Source organism: Delphinus delphis, chromosome 9 (genome assembly GCF_949987515.2).
Source record: "Delphinus delphis chromosome 9, mDelDel1.2, whole genome shotgun sequence".
NCBI classification, from domain to species: domain Eukaryota; kingdom Metazoa; phylum Chordata; class Mammalia; order Artiodactyla; family Delphinidae; genus Delphinus; species Delphinus delphis.
In genome coordinates this window covers 56,845,044-56,867,783 of record NC_082691.1, presented here as the reverse complement: position 1 = coordinate 56,867,783, position 22,740 = coordinate 56,845,044, and the positions used below count along the sequence as shown (strand labels likewise).

Below are 22,740 nucleotides of genomic sequence, written 5' to 3'. Positions count from 1 at the left end.
CATAAACTGGGGGAGGGGGTGGGCTGAAGGCAGATGGCACTGGCTTGTGAGACCGGTTGTGTATATCTCTCCCCAACTCCTTGGTCAATGACTTTGTGGTGGTCGTTTGAAATTGGCCAAGGTGGGAGTATTTACACCATGGCAATCGGCAAAGGAAAGAAATCGGGGTTTTTGTTTTGTTTTTCCAGAGAGCTCGTTGATAAACATTTACTAGTACTCCCTGTGTGTCATAAATATAATATACCTCTTGAAGGCTATACAAGAAGTGGGTAACATCAGATTCCGCAAGGAGGGGATAATGGGAGATAAAAGGACAGTTGTGAGATTTAAATTGCATCTTTGAAATTTTGTTCCAAGTTAAGGTGTTCCTTATTCTGCAGTAAGCATATAAAGCAAACCAAGAAGTAACTCCAGAGTTTCAGGCCTATGTGACTGTTATTTAAGGTGCCATTGATTATGCCATGGAAGAAAATAGAAAGATGAATAGATCTTAGGGAAAAAGGATGCTTTTGGTTTTGAACATGCTGAGCTTGAAGTGTGTGGTTGATATCAGTGATGTCCAGCAGATAACTCAGAAGAGAGGGCAAAACTGGGGATCACTCCTGGGAGTTGGCAGTTTTGTTGAAATTATAGCAGTTCAGGAGGTTTCCAAGGGAGGCCCAACCTGTCTAACCTTTCGGGCAGGTCCCAAAAGAGGAAAGGGGATGTATGTGGTACCTTGCGGAATGCCAAACAAGAGGTAGGTAGGGGAAGGGTAAGTAGTCACAAAGGTAGGAGGACCTTATAACGATAATCATAGTAGCTTTCTTTTATGGATTGTCTATAAAAAGTGAGCCACTATGTTCAGTACTTTTTTAGAGAACATCACCTGATTTAATTCTCACAGCCACTCCCTGATTGCTGGTGAATGGGGAAGGGGGATAATTCCAAAGAATAAATGGAAGAGAGCTTCTGGGAAGGATGTTAATAGAGCGAGGCTTTGACCCACCAAAAGTGTTTGCTCTGGAGAATGTGCTTTCATCAGTGTGACTGGTAGTCACATACAACAACCACTGCTGAGAACTTCACAGATGAGTTGGGCAAAATAACCATGTTCTTGGGTCTTGCTCTAGCTGGTTAACTCATGCTGAGGTTTAGCGTGTCATGGACTTCTCTACATTCCTGTGCATGGTACTGTTCCCCTCCACCCCCCGCCCCCAGAGGAGTTATTAGCCAAGTGTCAATAGATGTGAAGGGGGTTCTGGAGGAAGTGAGAGCTGCGTGATTGCTAGCTGCACGGGCAACCAGCTGGAGGAGTGTGGCCCGTGTGAATGGGACTCACAGTTATCTGTCAGTTTCTCTGGGGTTTTAAACTTCAGCAGCACCAGAATGACCTGCAGGGCTTGTTGAAGCAGATTGCGCGCCCCACCCCAGAGTTTCTGATTTAATGGATCTGTGGTGGGATCTGAGATTCTGCATTTCGAATGAGTTCTCAGGTGATACTGATGCTGCTGCTCCAGGGACCCCTTTGAAAACCCAAGCATTGCTGCAGCAGGCAAAAGACTCAGTCTCAAGCAGCCCTGAGCCCACTCTGATTTGGGGAGGAACCAGAGAATTCTGGTTCACACTAGGTTATCATAAGCCCCATATTTTAAATAGCATTTCCACATTTGTAAATTACTTTAATATACTTTGCTTCCCACAACAAAACAACCCTGTGACGTAGCAGGACAGGTATTACCTTGTGGTAAATCCGACTGAGCACCTCCGGTAAGGTGAGTGACTTACCCAAAGGGCAAATGGCAGAGCGGACCTTTGCATCTAGATTTCAGATTTCCTTAGCGTAGCTTTAGTGTTCCTTTTGTGTTGCTAGTGAAAGCTTAGCGATCATCTTCTCCCATAACAAAGTTTGTTTTAATCACCCCCCAAGACAAAAACAGCTTCTCATTTGAGAACACTTTTAGATTTACAGAAAAGCTGTGAAGATAGTACAGAGGGTTCCCATATGCCCCACACTCAGTTCCCCTACTATTACTATCTTACATTAGTAAGGTACATTGGTCCCAATTAATGAACCAATACTAATACATTCTGATTTGTTAACTAAAGTCTAAACTTTATCCATGTTTTCTTAGTTTTTACCTAATGTCCCTCTTCTATTCCAGGATCCTATCCAGCGTTCCACATTGTGTTTAGTCATCATGTCTCGTTCAACTCCTCTTGGCAGTCACAGTTTCTTAGACTATCCTTGTTTTTGTTGACCTTGACAGTTTCAAGGCAGTTTCAAGGTCAGGCATTTGTAGAATGTCCCTCGATTGGGATTTGTCTGATGTTTTTCTCATGATTAGACTAGGGTTATGGGTTTTGGGGCGGAAGACCACAGAGGTAAAATGCCATTTATCACATGTTGAAAGTACATACCATCAATGTGTTTTATCACTGTTCATGTTGACCTTGATCCTTTGGCTGAGGTAGTGTTTGTTACGTTTGTTTATTGCAAAGTTACTCTTTCTACTGCCCACTGTGCAGCCCACACCTAAGCAGTGGGGAGTTATGTTCTACCTCCTACGTAGATTATTTGGCATTTTTCTGTATGGCAGGTCTGTCTATCCTCCCCCATTTATTGATGTATTTAGTTAATCAATATTTATATTGGTGTGGATTCACGGATTCTTGTTTTATACTGTGGGTTGTAATCCAGTAGTACTTTATTTAGTTTAGTGCTCAAATTTTTTCAGCTTTGGCCAGTAGGAGCCCTTTAATTTGGCTCCCGTGGCCCTTTGACATAAGCCTATCATTGTTGATTTTTTTGAGCATGCTCTTACTTTCTGGCACTACCGGATGCTCTAGATTCATCTTGTATAATTCCTGCTCAGCCCTAGAATCAAGTTTTTAATGTCGGTCTTGATCCACTAAATTGGTTTCACCATCCACCTAAGTCACCACCCACAGTGGAAAAACACAGATCCATTTCCACCCGTCACTTGCACAGTAAGGAAATCAGCACCTTGAAAGGTGAAATGGCTTATCTGAGATCACATGTAGCTGGTAGCAAAGCCGGGGCCAGGACCAGATCCAGGTCCTCTGGACTTCTAGTCCTGTGCCTTTTCTACCATTCTGTGCTGGCACATTCTACATTCAGAACCTGGGTCAGCATACTTCCCCCTCACTCACATCCTTGGGTGAAGGCAATCTGATGTGAACTCACCTGGATGTGCTACTGTCTACTCAGGACAGAGATCAGCAAAAAGGGGCAAAGTGTACTGGCCAGATTCCTTGTGGAGATGGCCTCAGCAAGTCTGTTTGCCTATCAGAATGGTGTTTTGTTTTTGTTTTTTTCTCATATAATGGTAGCACTGGTTCCTCAGCAATCTTAAATCAAATTCTCAGACTTCTCTTAACTCTTTTTTTTTTAATATCTTTATTGGCGTATAATTGCTTTACAATGGTGTGTTAGTTTCTGCTTTATAACAAAGTGAATCAGTTATACATATACATATATTCCCATATCTCTTCCCTCTTGCGTCTCCCTCCCTCCCACCCTCCCTATCCCACCCCTTTAGGTGGTCACAAAGCACCGAGCTGATCTCCCTGTGCTATGTGGCTGCTTCCCACTAGCTATCTATTTTACGTATGTACAGAATGGGGTTTTGTAATGGTGAAACCCACAGAATGTAACTGCTGCTATCAGCACTTTGTAACTGAGCTTTGGCCACATGACTGGCCTCTGTTTTGTGGGAAAGTGGGGGCCGAGGGAGGCTTGTAGAATCCACACACTCTTCATTTGGGTTCTCCTTTCCATGGGGGAGGCAGAAAGAAGTGAATTCAAGCAGCAAACCCCTCAAATTTCACCTTGTCCTATGAACTCCTGGCGCCCACAAAGAGCTGAGCAGACAGGCCTTTGGTGTTCTAAAGGCCCAACCAACCCTGTATTAGGATCTGGTGTGAATAATCAATCACACCAAAAAAGCTTATTTTCCTTTGTGGGAAGAAATGGTTCTGTCATCAAAAGGTTCCTAACATGCAGGGAGTAATAAAGACAAACTTATTTCATATCAATTTCTCAGAGTGTCCCACTTCAAAAGATATTTTTTGATTTTTTAATAATTGACGGTGGGTACTCTGGCTGAAGAATTATTCCTGTAAAGCAGCAGTCCCCAACCTTTTTGGCACCAGGGACCGGTTTCATGGAAGACAGTTTTTCCACGGACGGGGATGGAGTGGGGGGATGGTTCAGGCAGTCATGCGAGCGATGGGGAGTGGTAGGGAGCCACCGATGAAGCTTCGCTCACTTGCCTGCTGCTCACCTCCTGCTGTGCGGCCTGGGGGTGGGGGAGTTGGGGACCCTTGCTGTAAAGGGATTTAAGGGAATAAGGCAGTAATCATGGATTAGAGAATTTGTTTGCAAGCAACAAAAACCCATCCAGTTTAGGGACAATTTAAAAGAAAGTTTATTGGCTTATGTTGCTAAAAAGTCCAAGAGGAATGCTAGCTTCAGGCATGGCTGGATCTAGGGGCTCAAATCATATCATCAGGGCCCTGTTTCTTGCCATTTCCTAGTCTGTTTTCATCTGGCTTCATTCTCAAGCCGACTTTCTCCATGTGAGAACCTCTTAAGAGCAGAGGGCTTATTTTCTACACTAAATAACTCTATTCTGCCGATGCTTGTTGCTTTTGATTGTCCCTGCCTTTGGTCATGCCCCTAACCCTGAACCAGTTACTGGTACCAGAGTTATCAGGACTGTCACTGGCCAGGTGTGGGTCAGGTGTTCCCTGCGGAACCAGGGGAAGGGATGTTTCCTCTGAAGAATGAGGTGCTGGTACCAGAAGGATGAGTTGGATGGACAAACAAAAATAATGGTTGTCTGTCTTTCGCAGTGTTGTGAACACTCAGGGTAAATGCTTGATGAATGAATAAATACTCATCTCTGATGCTATCCATAGGTTTGTTTACTTATCCTCTTCCCAAGCTACTCATTTATTTCTTGGACTTGTGAGTTCTTCTAGAGAGACCTTCTAGTCATTCCTTGATTAGTGTACTCACTTGAATTGCCAGCCCTTGTTAGGCCCTCAGCAAATGCTCTTCTTGCTGTGTCCCTATTGCTGATTTCAAGTCTAATTTCGGGTCATGGCTAGCTGATGGTGATCCTCTCTTTGAACCTGTTTAACCAGGTCAGTTGTGGAGCACAGGCTCCAGATGCACAGGCTCAGCGGCCATGGCTCACGGGCCCAGCCGCTCCGCGGCATGTGGGATCTTCCCGGACCAGGGCACGAACCCGCGTCCCCTGCATCGGCAGGCAGACTCTCAACCACTGCGCCACCAGGGAAGCCCAGGAGTCAACTTCTGATCTTTCTTTTTCCCTTGATGCCATTCCTAGCTCGGATCATTAGTGGTTAATTCTAATCCTACCTTCTATAAGGGGAGAGAATTTTTTTAATCACTACATGAGCTAATAATGATTAGTTCCAGATTTAAAAAATTTATTTGAAGGTTTGATTATTCAAATCTCTGGCTTGTTTTCCTTCTTGCTGCTTGCCTTCTGCAAATTTCACTGCTTATTAGCATCTTTACCTGAAGGTGGACAATGTAAGATCAAGAGCCGTAATTAAAACCTTGACAGCATCCCACCTTTTTTTGTTGTTTCTTTTTGTAGGGGCTGCCTACTTGGCACAGTTCTGTGCAAAACCAGTTTTGTGCCATGACTAAGGTGAAATGCGATCGATTATCTGTGAATTTCAGTTAATTATCTTTTTGGTATACCCTTTTACAACAGGAAGTTGAAAGTTGGCTGCAAAGTCACCTCTCTCTGGTGGTTGCCTAGACGTCTGATCTTTTTCCTTTGCTGCCTTCTTGAGTCCAATCGAGATCAAGTTAAAAATGAATTAATGCTAGGTTCAGAAAAGAATAAGTGTTTGGGTCTGGTCATTAGCCCTGGAGTGCCTGTTATTTCTATATTGCCCTGCCAATAGAAGAGCTTTTTAAACATCTGTCTCCATTGACACTGACAATTGCATTTACTATACATTGATTTTATTTTGTCCATCTCTGTGTTTATTTGAAGCACTGCTCGACTAGTTCAGTGCCATCAATTTTTCTTTTCCTTTTTTAAATCTCCAAAGTACCTGTATCTGGGCTATGGTCAAGATTCACAAAAACCATTTTGATTAGGTTTCCCATTCATTTATATACAACATAAGCAGGGCATGCCTTTGTGTTACGGGAGTATTTTTAGAAGACTAATGAGGTGGAAGAATTTGTGTTTCATTTCCCTTGGTTTCCCTCTTTTCAGACACCTGCGTTTGCCATTAATTACTACTCCCATGGTGCTCTCTCTTTGTCTCTTGTGCAGTGTTTTAACGTAATACTGGAAGGGAAGCGGGGTACTGAGGCACATGTCTGCATTGGAATAAGTAGTTGTTGGTTATTTTTCCTTAGTAGCTCAACAGAAGGCTTATTTAAGAGTAATTGATATTTTGGTACCATTTTAAGGTGGTTTTGTTTCTTTTCATCTTTTTCTGCAATCTTTGCTTATTCCCTAGAGCTGATCTCTGGTCACCTCATTTTTTTCCTTAATCAAACCATCCTGAATACCATTTGTGGCTCCTGCATTGTTTTAGAAATAGAAAACTGCTTTCTTTGGATCTCTTTTTGATAGGCTCTTGGGTCAAACCAGTGCAAGTCAGTTGGGTTTGCAAAACTGGCTAATAATCACCATGACATTTAAAAAACATTTATTCATGAAAGGTATTTTTAAAGGAATATATTCCCTTTTGGAGCTTTAGCCTATTTTCTTTTAGGTAAACTTTTTATTGAAATGTAACATTCATGCAGAAAAGTATACAAAGCACAGTTGTATCATTTAATGAGTTTTCACAAGATGAACACATCTGTGTAACCAAACTGAGAATATTACCAGCTCCTTAGAAGCCTCCTCATGTGCTCCCCAGTCCCCATGCCTACTCCATAGGGGTCTCCTGATTTTTAACAGCATCCGGTTACCTTTGCTAGTTTTTGTATTTATGTAAATAGAAGTGTGTAGACCCTTAGGGTCTGTGAGATTCTCTCACATTTTGGTGTGAAGTTGTATAGTTGGTTCATTCCCATTGCTGTTAGAATTCCACTGTATGGATACCATACTTCATCTATTCTACTATTGATAAACATTTAGGTTTTTCCCATTGTATGCTGTTATAATTAATGCCACTGCCAACATTCTTGTACATAGCTTTGTGTGAACAATGTATTTTTTTTTTATCAAATATACACCTAGGAGTAGAATTTCTGGGTCACAGGGTTGGCATATGTGTGGCTTTAGTTGGTTCTCCCAAACAGTTTTCCAAAATGCTTATACCATTTTCCTCCAACAGTTTATGAGAATTCTGGTTGCTCTACATCTACACCTGACATTTTCTGTCTTTTCCACTTTAGTCATTCTGTTGGATGTCTAATGGTATCTTGTGGTTTTTTTTTTTTTTTTTTTTTTACGATACGCGGGCCTCTCACTGTTGTGGCCTCTCCCGTTGCGGAGCACAGGCTCCGGACGCGCAGGCTCAGCGGCCATGGCTCACGGGCCCAGCCGCTCCGCGGCATGTGGGATCTTCCCGGACCGGGGCACGAACCCGTGTCCCCTGCATCGGCAGGCGGACTCTCAACCACTGTGCCACCAGGGAAGCCCTCTTGTGATTTTTAAACTGCATTTCCTTGATTAGTAAAAAAGTCAACCACCTTTTCATGGGTTTACTAGACCTTAGTACATTGCTTTAAAAAATGCTTTGATCTTAGTTATGTTCTTTAGTCATTCAACTCACAACCAGGATTTCAGTGTTAAAACAAACGTTGAACAAAAAACTTAGAAGAAGGATTTATCAGCATTAAGTTGTAATATGAACTTCTAGGCCAAAGAGCAAGTCTCCAGAGCTTCACTATATTTTATTATCCCCATCACTAGATTTATAGCACTTTGGAAGTTTAAGGACACATTTGCAATTATTAGAAAGTCACAGTTTTTTATTTCTAATTCAGTCTTCCATTCCACGTTAATTGAGTGAATGTGTTGGATATCATAAAGGGTGCTAAGATGGAGAATTTGTTTTCAGACTTTAAGAAGCTCATATATGTACATGGCAGAGTGAATTGATGCTGTTCTGAAGCTTTAACAGTGTGCCTTGGACACCCTGAAAAAGGAGGGATTAAGTCCTATGAGAGCAATACAGGAACATTTCATAAACACTGAAACGCCTTTGAATTTGACTGTCAAACATTTTTGTGACTAGAGGTGGAAGGAATAGGCATTTTCCAAAATGTAGTCTATTTGGAGAATAGTAGGTATTTCAGGATGGCTGGGTCATAGGATGTGCAGAGGGGTGTAGAGGAAGAAAGTAAAAGGGAGTGAATTAAATTTTCTTGCTACTCAAGAGAGACTATCAAGCAAAAAAGGCCCAAAAACTCACTAGAAAAAGCAAATTAAAACACATGGAGGTGCCATTTTTTGCTATCCTATTGGCTGAGATTTAACAACAATGTTTGACAAGAGATTATGTGGACAATTTTGTGGAGAAATAGTTTCCATTTATGGCTGGAAGGAGAATAAATTTCTGTAAACCTCTATGAAGGACAATGTGGCAATCTTTTTCAAAATTGAAAATGTGTATACTTTTTGACCCAGCAGTTCTCTTTTAGAAATGTACCTTACAAATATGCTTATACATGAGCAAAGACTATTAACAGTAAAAGATTGGAAATAACCTAAATGTAGGACAGTTAAATATATCATGGTCCCTCCACTCAATGGCGTTTCAGGCAGCCAATGAAAAGAATGGAGGAGCTCCCTCTCTGTTGATATATGAATATGAAACAATCTCCAAGATACATTGTTAAAGCAGAAAAAAGAAGATGTAAAACAGTGAATAATAAGATAGCATTTGTATAAAAATTGAGGGAAAATCCACATGCATCTGAAAAATAAATAAGATGTTGATTACATTCCTGAGAAGAGAATTAGGTGGTTGGCGGAAAGGAATGAAAGACTTTTTACTGAATACCCTTTTGCAACTTTGGAATTTTGAACCATGTGAATGTATTACCTAATCAAAGTAAATAAAATTGCTCCCCTCCAAAAAAAAAAAAATTAGGAAATGAGATCATAGAGGACTTTGAATTGCCGTCTAACAGTTATATTTTTGTGTAGTCTGTTAGGGTTTATAAATTCTTTCAAGTGCTTTCCCTCCTTTAACCTTCGCGATAACCAACTGACAAAGCATTTCGTATTTCTGTTTTACAAATGAGAAAACGGAGACTCAGGTATTTAAGCAATTTGCACAAAATCTTTCAGTGGCTGATATTAGATTCGAGAACATCAAGTGTATTGTTTAAGAAATAACGTCATTTACTAGAATTTTATTTAAAGGATAAAAGGCAAAATACTAGAGTACTTTTAGGATGAATGAATATGTACTGGTTAAAAGTCGTTGAAGCTTAGTGATTTGAGAAGTGTTTATTAGCAATTTTTATCTAGATCTTTACCTGCGTACTGTATTAGCACTGGGATAAGGCTCAGCTGTTCAATCTAGATTAGAGCTTGTTTTCAAACTCGATCACTGAGTGAAAAAGGTGAAATTCATTAAGAAAGAGGTGGTTGAAGGCTTGACAAGCTTTTGTGTAATGCAGACTGGATTTGTTTTGGAAGTGTAGAAAAGTAATGTTTTTTATTGATGGGAAGGATTGTGTCTCACAACCTTAGGTGATGATGGTGAATTTTTTCTCTTTGTGTCTGTTCTGCCAGGATCTTGGCAAAGACCACATGAGTGCATTATGTTGCTTCAGTAGCCTTTCCTTTCACAGTGTTAAATTCCTCTTTTAACAAAAGCAAAGGGCCTATTCAAGTATACAGACTGGAACTTTCTAGAATGGTTTGATTACCACTTAATCTTATCTGACCTTCACAGCACCAGGCAAGGCAGATAGAATATGACTTATTACATTTCTATTGACGAGCAGTTAGACCACTCTATTGAGTATTTAATATTGGCGGGGGGCTGGGGGCAAGGCGTCAATGAGGAAAGACACAAAATGTGAAAGTATGTGAACAGATAGGCCCAAGATCTCCCCGCTACAGTCAGTGGAGCTGACCATGAAGTCGGGAACTAGAAATTCAGTGAAACAAAGAGAACCTATTTTAAAAAGGAATTTTACCACACCAAAGGAGATCCATGAGAAGAAAGTAATGGCTGAGGGGTGAAAGAGTTAAAAAAACAAAAAACAATAGAGGAACAAAAGAATGTATCTTCATTGAAAACTGAAATTTGATTGTTAACATGATATTACATGAGGAGCTAAAAGACAGGTGGGGAAATCACAAATGTAGAAAAAGATCAGATTCACAAAGAAGAATGCAAAAAAAAATCCAACAGTTTTAATTCTAATAATGAGACCAACTTTACAAACAGAAAAACCTTCTATGAGAAATGTGTGCACTGTGTGCACAAGACAGAGATAAAGGAAGATGCTCATTTGATGGTTAAGAGAAGACGTGAAAACGGCAATAGATATTCTAGTGCTTTACCATTCTGTTCTTCATAGCGACAAACACATGGAATGGGCAGGTGGGAAAGCCGGAGCGGGGAAAACTGATGAAGGATATTTTTTAAAATTAGCTATATTCTAATCTGAGTGGCTAGATGCTTTAGTTGATAAAATCATCTACCCATTGGCATCTTGTGCAGAGGTAGAAATAGCTCAGAACAGAAAACGGGATGGTTAGTTGGGAGCCCAGTTGGTACCCTCCAGGCTGGGTCAGGGGTCTTCCTGGAACAGGCTTTGCAGTATTTCAGTCACACAACAGTTTTAGTAAAGCCTTTCTATGACCGAGTGGGTTTCCGGATGATGGGAGTCAGCGCCGAGCTCACACTCAGGTGTGGGCTATAGGCCCCTGGCACCCTGGGGGGGTCAGTCAGTATTTTCCATGGAGATTGATTCAAGGCCTGGTAGAAATGGACATTTTTTTTTTTTTTAAAGGATAGATTTTTTTTTTTACATCTTTATTGGAGTATAATTGCTTTCCAGTGGTGTGTTTGCTTCTGCTGTATAACAAAGTGAATCAGCTATACATATATCCCCATATCTCTTCCCTCTTGCATCTCCCTCCCTCCCACAAAGCACCAAGCTGATCTCCCTGTGCTATGTGACTGCTTCCCACTAGCTATCTATTTTACATTTGGTAGTTTATATATGTCCATGCCACTTTCTCACTTCGTCCCAGCCTACCCTTCTCCGTGTCCTCAAGGAAACGGACATTTTTATTCGTGGTCTGGGATACGAAGTGGGAATCCAGCTCTTAGAGTTTTCACATGGTGCATCCAGTTGGTAAGTTGGAGGTTGGGCAGCAGCCTGATCTCAAAGCTCCAAGTGCAGGCTTTTCTCTGCAGGGCCAAGAGCTAGTCTGAGCGAAGAAGATCCGTGAGGCCACAGTGATGATGCTGCACGGCAATGGATGTGCTGAGGCAGCTTAATGATTGTGTGTTTTCAAAAACATTCATTCTTTAGATATTTATTGAACGCTCATGAATGTGCCAGGACCCTTGTTGAGTCCTGGGGATATGACAGTGAACAAAATCTTGCCTTTGAGGAGTTTGCGTTATAAACAAATTATATATATATGCCAGGTGATATTAAGTGCCATGGAGAACATGAAAGCAGGGCTAAGGGGTTAGAGAGTATTCAGGACAGGTTGCTATTTGATTTTATATAGAGTAGTCAAAGGCCTCTCTGATAAGACGACATTTGAGCAGAGACCTGAAGAGACAGAGGGAGCACAGACTACATAAATGTCTGGGGAGAGAGTTGTCTAGGTAGAAGAAACAGGATGTGCAAAGGCCCTGGGGCAGAAGGGCACTTGAATATTTGAAGAATAACAAGGGGCTCAGTGTACCTTTCTGGAACGAAGTGGGGAGAAGTAGCAGAGGAGATAAAAGAGGTATGAAAAGAAATGTAGAATGTTGACTATGAGGAGGGGCCAGAGAAAGTAGACTTAGCAGGTAGAATGCACGTGAGAGATCATATATTAGAAAACAGTGGCAGAGTAATTAGATGGTTGATGCTTGAGTAATCACATAACCAGGAGCAGTTTATGGGAAGAAGTGCATACAGGTAGAGAAAAGAGACATCCCCTGGCACGTTCAGAGCAAGAGTCTAGTCCACGAAAGAGTACTTGTCTGGAAGCATCTTTAAACTGAGGGATGGGCAGGAGACCCGGGGAGCGTATGTAGCACGGGAACATGACTGAAAACCATTTAGGTGTGTGCAGAAGGAAAAGAGGCTGGTAATGGAGACTGACCCTCCCTCCAGAGCGGTAGGAAGAGGACAAGAGTGAGGACGCCCCTTGTACCCCAGAGGTCATCAGAGCTGTCCCAGAGGCCAGAGCTGTGAAGCCATTTGTGGAGTCAAAGGCTTGTCCGCGGCAGAGCTGAGACTCAAGAGCAATGCTTGTGATTCTGGGTCAGCCCTTCTACTAAATCAAGAAATGTATGAGTGTGGAATGGGAAGTGCTTCTGAGAAAACCAGGATGTAAAATCATTTTTATACAGTTTGAACCCAATGACAAAAATAAATAGGTTAACTAGAAAACATTTGGGGATGAAATGCAACAAAAGTTTGTAATAGTTATCACTATAGGGTGAAATTCCAGGTGATATCAAGGGTGAAATTCCAGGTGATATCAATGGGTGTTTTTAATACTTTTCTGTATTTTCTAAAATTTCTAAATACAGTGACCATGTATTACATTTCTTAATCAGGGAAGAGAATGGGATTACCCTGCAGTCTAATGGGTTTTGTTTAGATGAGAATTTCCTTTATTGCAGACTTAGGTACTAGGAAATTATGGTACCCACACTCTGTCTTCTGTCCTGTGACAGTGAATCACTTGCCCCTGCCCCTGTCTGAGGCCATGCACCCGCTCACAGGTCTCAACCTCTCTTTCTTTGCCTATGGATTTATCTCTTCTCTCCTATGTCATTAATTTCTTCACCTCCTGGATTATCTCCATCAACCTATAAATGTACAAAATATAGCCTGAGTCCAGTTCCTTTTCACCGACTCCTCTCTGGTGCAGGCCACCATCATCTCACCTTTAGTCCGCACAGGTTCCCTAACTAGCCTCTTTGCTTTTCTTCTCCGCCTCAACAGCCTGTCCTCCACGTAGCAGCCAGAGAGAGTCACTAGAATGGATGCCCTTTGCGGGCAGGAACTGCCTGTCTTGTCCACCACCGCATCTCCAGCGCCAACAAAATTCCTAGCACATCTCAGGTGCTCAGTACATTTTCGTTGCCGGAATAAATGAGTCCCTGAATGACAGGCAGCACCCAGTCTCATTATGGAGAAGGTTTAAGTGTTTTTTGCTTTATTAGTGGGGAACTAACTGGTAACTTAATGTGCTCTCAGCTTTAAGCAAATGCCTGAATGATCGTGTTGTAACAATGTATTAATTCAAAAATAATTTGTTTGGAGCCTCTTGTGTGCCAGATGCTGTTCAAGTACTGGGGTAGAGCAGTGAAAACATAAAATCCCTGCTCTCTTGAAACTTCTAGTGACCAAGGGACATCATATCATGGGTCTTAGAAGTCATGATTATGGAGGGCATGATTACATGTTCCTTAACAGCCCAATTGCTTTATCCTTCACTCTATTTCCATCCATCCCTTTAGTACCATTGGCAAGAACCCTTGGCCAGAGAAACCACTTATCAGACCCAGTGTGATATTTCTTACACTCTTAAAAAAAAAAAACCTGTCAAAGTGTCTTCCACCCTTATAATTTCTAGGTAACATAGTTTGGTCACCATATTCCTGCTAAAAAAAATTTCTAGGTTTGAAATTAAAAAGAGTTTCAATGCAGAATGATTTTGTGTTTGCTTAGGGTCCAAATTTTAATTCTTTTAATTATTTGGACAGAACCTAAGTTTATTTGTAGGACTTGCCTCTTTGTACCAACCCCTTGCTCCTGCCAACCCCCCCTCCCCCACCCGCTTTTTTTTTTTTTTCTGATCTGTGTAAGAGAATTGTCCAGGCAGTACTGAAAAGTAATATGGTTGGAATGGTAAGAGTGCTGTTTGTCTACATACTTTCTTTGGGGCAGAAATGCCCCGGTTAAATGGGTCTCTAAGTGAATGTGTTTATATGAATTCAAATAGCATGAATGATTCTTGACATAGAGTAACTGTAATGACATTCATAATTATACAGAACTTTTAAAGCTATTTTGGTCTGATGTCTTACCTTGTGACTGAAAAATTTTGACATCCTTATGGAGAAAGGATTAAAAAGTAACAGTCTCTCTTGGTGCAGAGAATAAATAATAACTTCATATCTAAAGATATCCTAATTTGCAAAATAAATTAATCCAAGTGTTTGACTAGAAAGGCTTTTCATAACTTAATAAAGCAGCTAGATGACTCCTGGGGTTTGGGACAATGTTTTGGCTTGAGAGACTGTATATTTGGACATTATAGCTCCTTCGTTTGCTCACATGAAAGCTGTAATTCTTGCGGAAGGCAGAAGAGTAGAATACTATGAAAGAGGAAGAAAGGTTTTGGATGGGAAAAAGCTTTTCATTCAACATTTATTGAGCATCTCTGGTGGCAGGTCCTGAAATAGGGAGTGGATATAAATCTGCAGCTTCTGTTTAAAGTGAGCTTCCTTCCTTGGCTGTGAACTACTTAATCAGTAATACAATCTGACTGCTTTTTAATGTGCCTAATCCTTTTTCTATTAATCTATTTGGTTTTCATACTGAGAATAATAACAACTGCCCAACTAATAAAGTCCCATTTAGGATGAAGATTGAAAATTTGGTCATAATTCAGCAGCCACGCAATACTTTAATAAGAGGTATTTAAAATCAAGGTCTGAGCAACCTTTCCTGCAGGGATAGGAAATTAGAAACTGCTCGTATAATCTTACTTGAAAGAAACCTCAGGGAAGAGTTGCTTGGTTTGGAAAGATACGGTCTAACTCCCTGGCAAAGCTGACAAATGGTTGGTTATCAGGAATCCAGCTGTAGATGGGTCGCCAGAACAATTAGAGGGGTGAAATGAAACTACTGCAATGAAGGTTGTCATCTTTTAAAATATTATAGTATTACGTTTGAAAAACCTCAGAGTTATTTTAGGTGAGGTGGAGGAGGGGAAGGGAATTGGGTGGAGAAATGTTTTAAATCTGGGAATCCTGTTGGTACTCTGGTTAATAAATTCAGCTAATGGTTTACAGATTGTAACGGCTGGGCCATCCTGGAAATTACCTAACCACAATCTCCCTAGGGCTGATGTGATATACAGAGTTAAGAATGTAGTAGGATTTTGTCTATGATTATACAAATGCCTGCCATGAATTACATTAAACTGGATGAAAAAATTTAGTACGTAATATCTTTAAGTGGCTCATATGAGGCTTTCCTTATTGGTAGAGCAACACCTAAAATTTCATCCTATTTCATGTTTTGTTCAAGGATGTTAAAAATGATTTTTTAGATATGGAAGATTAATTAGACCATGCCTCCTAAAGTTTCAGAGGTTCAGTCTGCTACAGTGCATGGTATTGAGCCTCAAGGCATTCTCCAGGTAGACCTAAGTAACTGGGTATACGGTTAGTGATAACATGACACTGGGCAAATCTTGAGCCCATGGGCCTTAGTTTCCTTGTCCCTGAAATAAAAGGGACACTTCTATTTTGCTTAGCTACTTAAATTCTTTTCTTTAATTCTGTTTAGATCCTTGATCCTAACCCAAATCAAATATTAGTCTTGTCGAATAGAATTTTGTGTGTCATATTGGTGCCTGGGTAGTTAAAGTGCCTCTTGACTATTGCATTCTAAAACTTTACCATGTCTGAGCTCCTTTTTCAAAGCATGAAATGCCCCACTACATTCACTCCTGTTCTTCCTTTTGATTATTAGGTGATATAATCCAGTTAATCGTATCCCCAAGCAGTGTTGCTATCAACAATACAAAAGCTCTCTCCAGTCTCATGCTTGAGTGAAATGATTCCCTTTTATGTTTAAAAAAATGAAACCATTGGAGGTCACGCTGGAAGGGTTTATTCATTCAAGCTGAAAGATGTACCATGGGTGTTATGTCTGGTTTTGGAGAGCTCTTGCAACAGGTTTATGTCTAGAGTGTTTTGTCTGTTTATTTATATTTGTTTAGACTAAAATTAATAAAGAGCTTTTCTTGCAAACCATGAGGATAATTAATACAGGTTTCTCCCCTGTGGTGCTTTTTGTCAGCCCTTCCATGGAGAAAAATGGGAAAGAATATTTTTTCTTTAATCTCAGTTGTTCTGATTTGCCCTCTTTCCCTCCTTTTACTCTTATCCTTGGCCAAGAAATTTTACATTCTTTGCATGTTGAACTCAGTTGTTGCTACGTTAACCTTTGAGCGCTTTGGTGAGCTTAAGGTTCTGTTGTTGTTGTCGTTGTTTTTGGTCTGTGTTGATATCAAGACTAGTTATAAGGACTTAAGTGAACATCTGTGCAGGCATTTTGATTCTTGAGAAGTTCCTTTTCACCAGTATGTGTGTTTGTGTGTGTGTTTATGTATCTTTGTGTGTATGTGTTGGCGTGGGTGAATATTTGTTCCTGGAGTCTTGACTGCATTACTAAATATTTTCTCTGGTAAAGAAATGAATGTGGTCAAGTTATGTACTTTCTTAGGAACTTTTGTGCTGGTACTTAGGGCTTTTATAGACTAAATACTCTTAATGGCCTGGCTTGGGAACATAACCATTTCTAATAGCATTTCTGTGGGAAAAACTAATTGGAAATACCAAGCAGTTGATTTGCAAACATACTTTGGGTGCCAAAGTACTTGAAAACTAAAGACTGTTTAAATAGTTCAAGAAGACAGGGCCCTCCAGTTGGGGCTGTATCTCGGTGATAAGGACATGTCAGTTGAGTTCATTAATGTGTTATCAACATTCTGAAGCAGAACATCCACCAAGTATAGCATCTCTCAGTGGTTCTCTCTTCTTCTTTGTCCCACTTGAAAAAGGCCTGGTCCTATACTTACCATAAAGTTTAATGACTTAGTCTTATAAGTTTGCTTCTCTGTGTTGAAAAGGTCACCCGCATTGTGATGTATAAAAGGAGGAGATCCTCTGGAGTCCTAAAATGTGGAAGCTTGAAAGGATTTTATTTCCATTTTCTCATTTTGCAGATAGAGAAACTGAGACCTAGAAATAGCCTAAATGACCACTGCATTATTTCAGGTTCCCCTGAGAGCATAGCCTGAAGCAAGGAGTTGAGTGCATGTTGTTTATTTGGGAAGGATCCAGGAAGCAGGGGTGAGGGAGCAGGGAGAAAGGCAGGGAGGGAGGAAAAGCCAATATAAAAGTGTGTTATGAAGGTTGGTGCCGTAGGCATTTGGGGCTCCGTTCTGCACCCAGATTCCTCCTTTGGAAAGATAGGAGGCCAGAGCATGGATACAGCTGCCCGTTTAGCCCCCTGGTTGAGGTTGTAACCTTGGCCATTAATGCTTCCACATTTCTGGGCTGCCCTTGCCTTTAGGCTGAGTTGATGCTTAGCTTCAGAAAAGACCCCAGAGAACAAAGGAGACACCTGTGTTGCCTGTGGTGGGAGCTGTCAGCCTGAGTTCACCCTACGAGGAACTCCCCACCATGGCTAAGCCTGAAACCAGGGCTGGGCTGAGGGAGTGTGACAAGGAACATCAAGAGTTATCTGCTGCCCTCAAGTGGCTTAATATCATCAAAACAAACAACCCAATCAAAAAATGGGCAGAAGACCTAAATAGACATTTTTCCAAGGAAGACATGATGGCCAAGAGGCACATGAAAAATGTTCAACATTGCTAATGATTAGAGAAGTGCAAATCAAATCTAGAGTGAGATATCACCTCACACCAGTCAAAATGGCTATCATCAAAAAATCCACAGACAATAAATGGTGGAGAGGGTGTGGAGAGAAGGGAACCCTCCTGCACTTTGGTGGGAATGTAAATTGATACAGCCACTATGGAGAACAGTATGGAGGTTCCTTAAAAAACTAAAAATAGAGCTACGATATGATCCTGCAATCCCCCTCCTGGGCATATATCTGGAGAAAAACATGGTCCGAAAGGATACATGCACCCCAGTGTTTATTGCAGCACTGTTTACAATAGCTAAGACATGGAAGCAACCTAAACGTCCATTGACAAAGGAATGGATAAAGAAGATGTGGTACATATATAGAATGGAATATTACTCAGCCATAAAAAAGAATGAAATAATGCTGTTTGCAGCAACATGGATGGACCTAGAGATTGTCATACTGAGTGAAGTAAGTCAGACAGAAAAAGAGAAATATATTACAATACTGCTTACATGTGGAATCTAAAAAGAAATGATACAAATGAATGTATTTACAAAACAGAAATGGACTCACAGACTTAGAGAATGAACTTATGATTACCAGGGGGAGAAGGGCGGAGGGAAGGGATAGTTAGGGAGTTTGGGATTGACATGTTCACACTGCTGTATTTAAAAAGGATAACCAACGAGGACCTACTGTATAGCACAGGGAACTCTGCTCAATGTTATATGGCAGGCTGGATGGGAGGGGAGTCTGGGGGAGAATGGGTGCATGTATATGTATGGCTGAGTCGCTTTGTTATGCACCTGAAACTATCACAACATTGTTAATTGGCTATACTCCAATATAAAATAAAAAGTGAAAAAAAAAACAGTTTCTGCTGCCAACACTAACACCAAAAGTGGATTGATTACACAAAGTACAGCCAACTGTATCATTGAATCAAAGACTATTAATTGGAAGATCCACCATTAATTTATGTGGTACTAAGAAAGAAAATGTACCACTAAGGAAGAAAAATATGCTGCTAAGTAAACTGTGATGGCCATTAAACGTGAGACGTGCCTAATATCAGAGATGTTAAAATGTTGGAAAATGCATTTTCTAGAATTGATGGAACAGTATATAATGAATACTATGAAGCCATGCTGTAGGTCTATATGTCTTACCATGGAAAGATATTCAGAATGTGTTTTTTTTTTCTTATTAGTCATCAGTTTAATACACATCAGTGAATACATGTCAATCCCAATTGCCCAATACATCACACCATCACCCGCCCCCCCCCGCAGCCACTTTCACCCCTTGGTGTCCATACGTTTGTTCTCTACATCTGTGTCTCAATTTCTGCCCTGCAAACCAGTTCATCTGTACCATTTTTCTAGGTTCCACATATATGCGTTAATATATTTTTCTCTTTCTGACTTACTTCACTCTGTATGACAGTCTCTAGATCCATCCATGTCTCAACAAATGACCCAGTTTCGTTCCTTCTTATGGATGAGTAATATTCCATTGTATATATGTGCCACATCTTCTTTATCCATTAGTCTGTCGATGGGCATTTAGGTTGCTTCCATGACCTGGCTATTGTAAATAGCGCTGCAGTGAACATTGGGGTGCATGTGTCTTTTTGAATTATGGTTTCCTCTGGGTATATGCCCAGTAGTGGGATTGCTGGCTCATATGGTAATTCTATTTTTAGTTCTTTAAGGAACCTCCATACTGTTCTCCATAGTGGCTGTATCAATTTACATTCCCACCAAGCGTGCAAGAGGGTTCCCTTCTCTCCACACCCTCTCCAGCATTTGTTGTTTGTAGATTTTCTGATGATGCCCATTCTAACTGGTGTGAGGTGATACCACATTGTAGTTTTGATTTGCATTTCTCTAACAGTTAGTGATGTTGAGCAGCTTTTCATGTGCCTCTTGGCCATCTGTATGTCTTCTTTGGAGAAATGTCTATTTAGGTCTTCTGCCCATTTTTGGATTCGGTTGTTTGTTTCTTTAATATTGAGCTGCATGAGCTGTTTATATATTTTGGAGATTAATCCTTTGTCCGTTGATTCGTTTGCAAATATTTTCTCCTATTCTGAGGGTTGTCTTTTCGTCTTGTTTATGGTTTCCTTTGCTGTGCAAAAGCTTTGAAGTTTCATTAGGTCCCATTTGTTTATTTTTGCTTTTATTTCCATTACTCTAGGAGGTAGATCAAAAAAGATCTTGCTGTGATTTATGTCAAAGAGTGTTCTTCCTATGTTTTCCTCTAAGAGTTGTATAGTGTCTGGCCTTACATTTAGGTCTCTAATCCATTTTGAGTTTATTTTTGTGTATGGTGTAGGGAGTGTTCTAATTTCATTCTTTTACATGTAGCTGTCCAGTTTTCCCAGCACCACTTATTGAAGAGACTGTCTTTTCTCCATTGTATATCCTTGCCTCCTTTGTCATAGATTAGTTGACCATAGGTGCGTGGGTTTATCTCTGGGCCTTCTATCTTGTTCCATTGATCTATGTTTCTGTTTTTGTGCCAGTACCATATTGTCGTGATTACTGTAGCTTTGTACTATAGTCTGAAGTCAGGGAGTCTGATTCCTCCAGCTCTGTATTTTTTCCCTCAAGACTGCTTTGGCTATTCGGGGTCTTTTGTGTCTCCATACAAATTTTAAGATTTTTTGTTCTAGTTCCGTAAAAAATGCCATTGATAATTTGATAGGGATTGCATTGAATCTGTAGATTGCTTTGGGGAGTATAGTCATTTTCACAGTATCGATTCTTCCAATCCAAGTACATGGTATATCTCTCCATCTGTTGGTATCATCTTTAATTTCTTTCATCAGTGTCTTATAGTTTTCTGCATACAGGTCTTGTGTCTCCCTAGGTAGGTTTATTCCTAGGTATTTTATTCTTTTTGTTGCAGTGGTAAATGGGAGTGTTGCCTTAATATCTCTTTCAGATTTTTCATCATTAGTGTATAGGAATGCAAGAGATTTCTGTGCATTAATTTTGTATCCTGCAACTTTACCAAACTCATTGATTAGCTCTAGTAGTTTTCTGGTGGCATCTTTAGGATCCTCTATGTATAGTATATCATGTCATCTGCAAACAGTGATAGTTTTACTTCTTCTTTTCCAATTTGTATTCCTTTTATTTCTTTTTCTTCTCTGATTGCCGTGGCTAGGACTTCCAATACTATGTTGAATTATAGTGCTGAGAGTGGACATCCTTGTCTTGTTCCTGATCTTAGAGGAAATGCTTTCAGTTTTTCACCATTGAGAATGATGTTTGCTCTGGGTTTGTCACATATGGCCTTTATTATGTTGAGGTGGGTTCCCTCTATGCCCACTTTCTGGAGAATTTTTATCATAAATGGGTGTTGAATTTTGTCAAACTTTTTCTGCATCTATTGAGATGATCATATGATTTTTATTATTCAGTTTGTTAATATGGTGTATCACATTGATTGATTTGTGTATATTGAAGAATCCTTGCATCCCTTGGATAAATCCCACTTGTTCATGGTGTATGATCCTTTTAATGTATTGTTGGATTCTGTTTGCTAGTACTTTTTAAAAAATAAATAAATAAATTTATTTATTTATTTTTGGCTGCATTGAGTCTTCATTGCTGTGTGCAGGCTTTCTCTAGTTGTGGCGAGCGGGGGCTACTCCTTGGTGCAGTGCGCGGGCTTCTCATTGCGGTGGCTTCTCTTTGTTGCAGAGCACGGGCTCTAGGCATGCAGGCTTCAGTAGTTGTGGCATGTGGGCTCAGTAGTTGTGGCTCGCGGCCTCTAGAGCAAAGGCTCAGTAGTTGTGGCGCATGGGCTTAATTGCTTCATGGCGTGGGGTCTTCCTTGACCACGGATTGAACCTGTGTCTCCTGCATTGGCAGGTGGATTCTTAACCCGTGCACCACCAGGAAGTCCCTGTTTGCTAGTGTTTTGTTGAGGATTTTTGCATCTATATGCATCAGTGATATTGGTCTGTAATTTTCTTCTTTTGTAGTATCTTTGTCTGGTTTTGGTATCAGGGTAATGGTGGCCTCATAGAATGAGTTTGGGAGTGTTCCTTCCTCTGCAGTTTTTTGGAAGAGTTTGAGAAGAATAGGTGTTAGCTCTTCTCTAAATGTTTGATAGAATTCACCTGTGAAGCCATCTGGTCCTGGACTTTTGTTTGTTGGAAGATTTTTTTTTTTTTTTTTTTTGTTGGAAGATTTTTAATCAGTTTCAATTTCATTACTTGTGATTGGTCTGTTCATATTTTCTATTTTTTCCTCATTCAGTGTTGGAAGGTTATACCTTCCTAAGAATTTGTCCATTTCTTCCAGGTTGTCCATTTTATTGACATACAGTTGCTTGTAGTAGTCTCTTGGGATGCTTTGTATTTCTGAGGTGTCTGTTGTAACTTCTCCTTTTTCATTTCTAATTCTATTGATTTGAGTCCTCTCCCTCTTTTTCTTGATGAGTCTGGATAATGGTTTATCAATTTTGTTTATCTTCTCAAAGAACCAGCTTTTAGTTTTATTGATATTTGCTATTGTTTTCTTTGTTTCTATTTCATTTATTTCTGCTCTGATCTTTATGATTTCTTTCCTTCTGCTAACTTTGGGTTTTGTTTGTTCTTCTTTCTCTAGTTCCTTTAGGTGTAAGGTTAGATTGTTTATTTGAGATTTTTCTTGTTTCTTGATGTAGGGTTGTATAGCTATAAACTTCCCTCTTACAGCTGCTTTTGCTGCATACCATAGGTGTTGTATCGTTGTGTTTTCATTGTCATTTGTCTCTAGGTGTTTTTTGACTTCCTCTTAGATTTCTTCAGTGATCTCTTGGTTATTTAGTAATGTATTGTTTAGCCTCCATGTGTTTGTGTTTTTTACGTTTTTTCCCCTGTAATTGAATTCTAATCTCATAGTGTT

General features: G+C 40.3%; 1 protein-coding gene across 4 annotated transcripts in view; it reads left to right on the top strand.

The window, feature by feature from the left end:
* The window catches only part of OSBPL3 (oxysterol binding protein like 3), a 206,004-nt gene that overhangs the window by 19,767 nt on the left and 163,497 nt on the right, over positions 1-22,740 (top strand). Inside the window, exon 1 of one of the 4 annotated variants that reach the window (XM_060020620.1) lies at positions 9,202-9,280. The exons of 2 other annotated variants lie outside the window; for them this stretch is intronic. In XM_060020620.1, coding sequence (XP_059876603.1) covers positions 9,261-9,280 — 20 coding nt within the window. In that variant the 5' untranslated portion in view covers positions 9,202-9,260. Of the gene's footprint in view, positions 1-9,201; positions 9,281-22,740 lie in introns of those variants that run through there. One more of the 4 variants, XM_060020622.1, reaches the window with a different exon arrangement.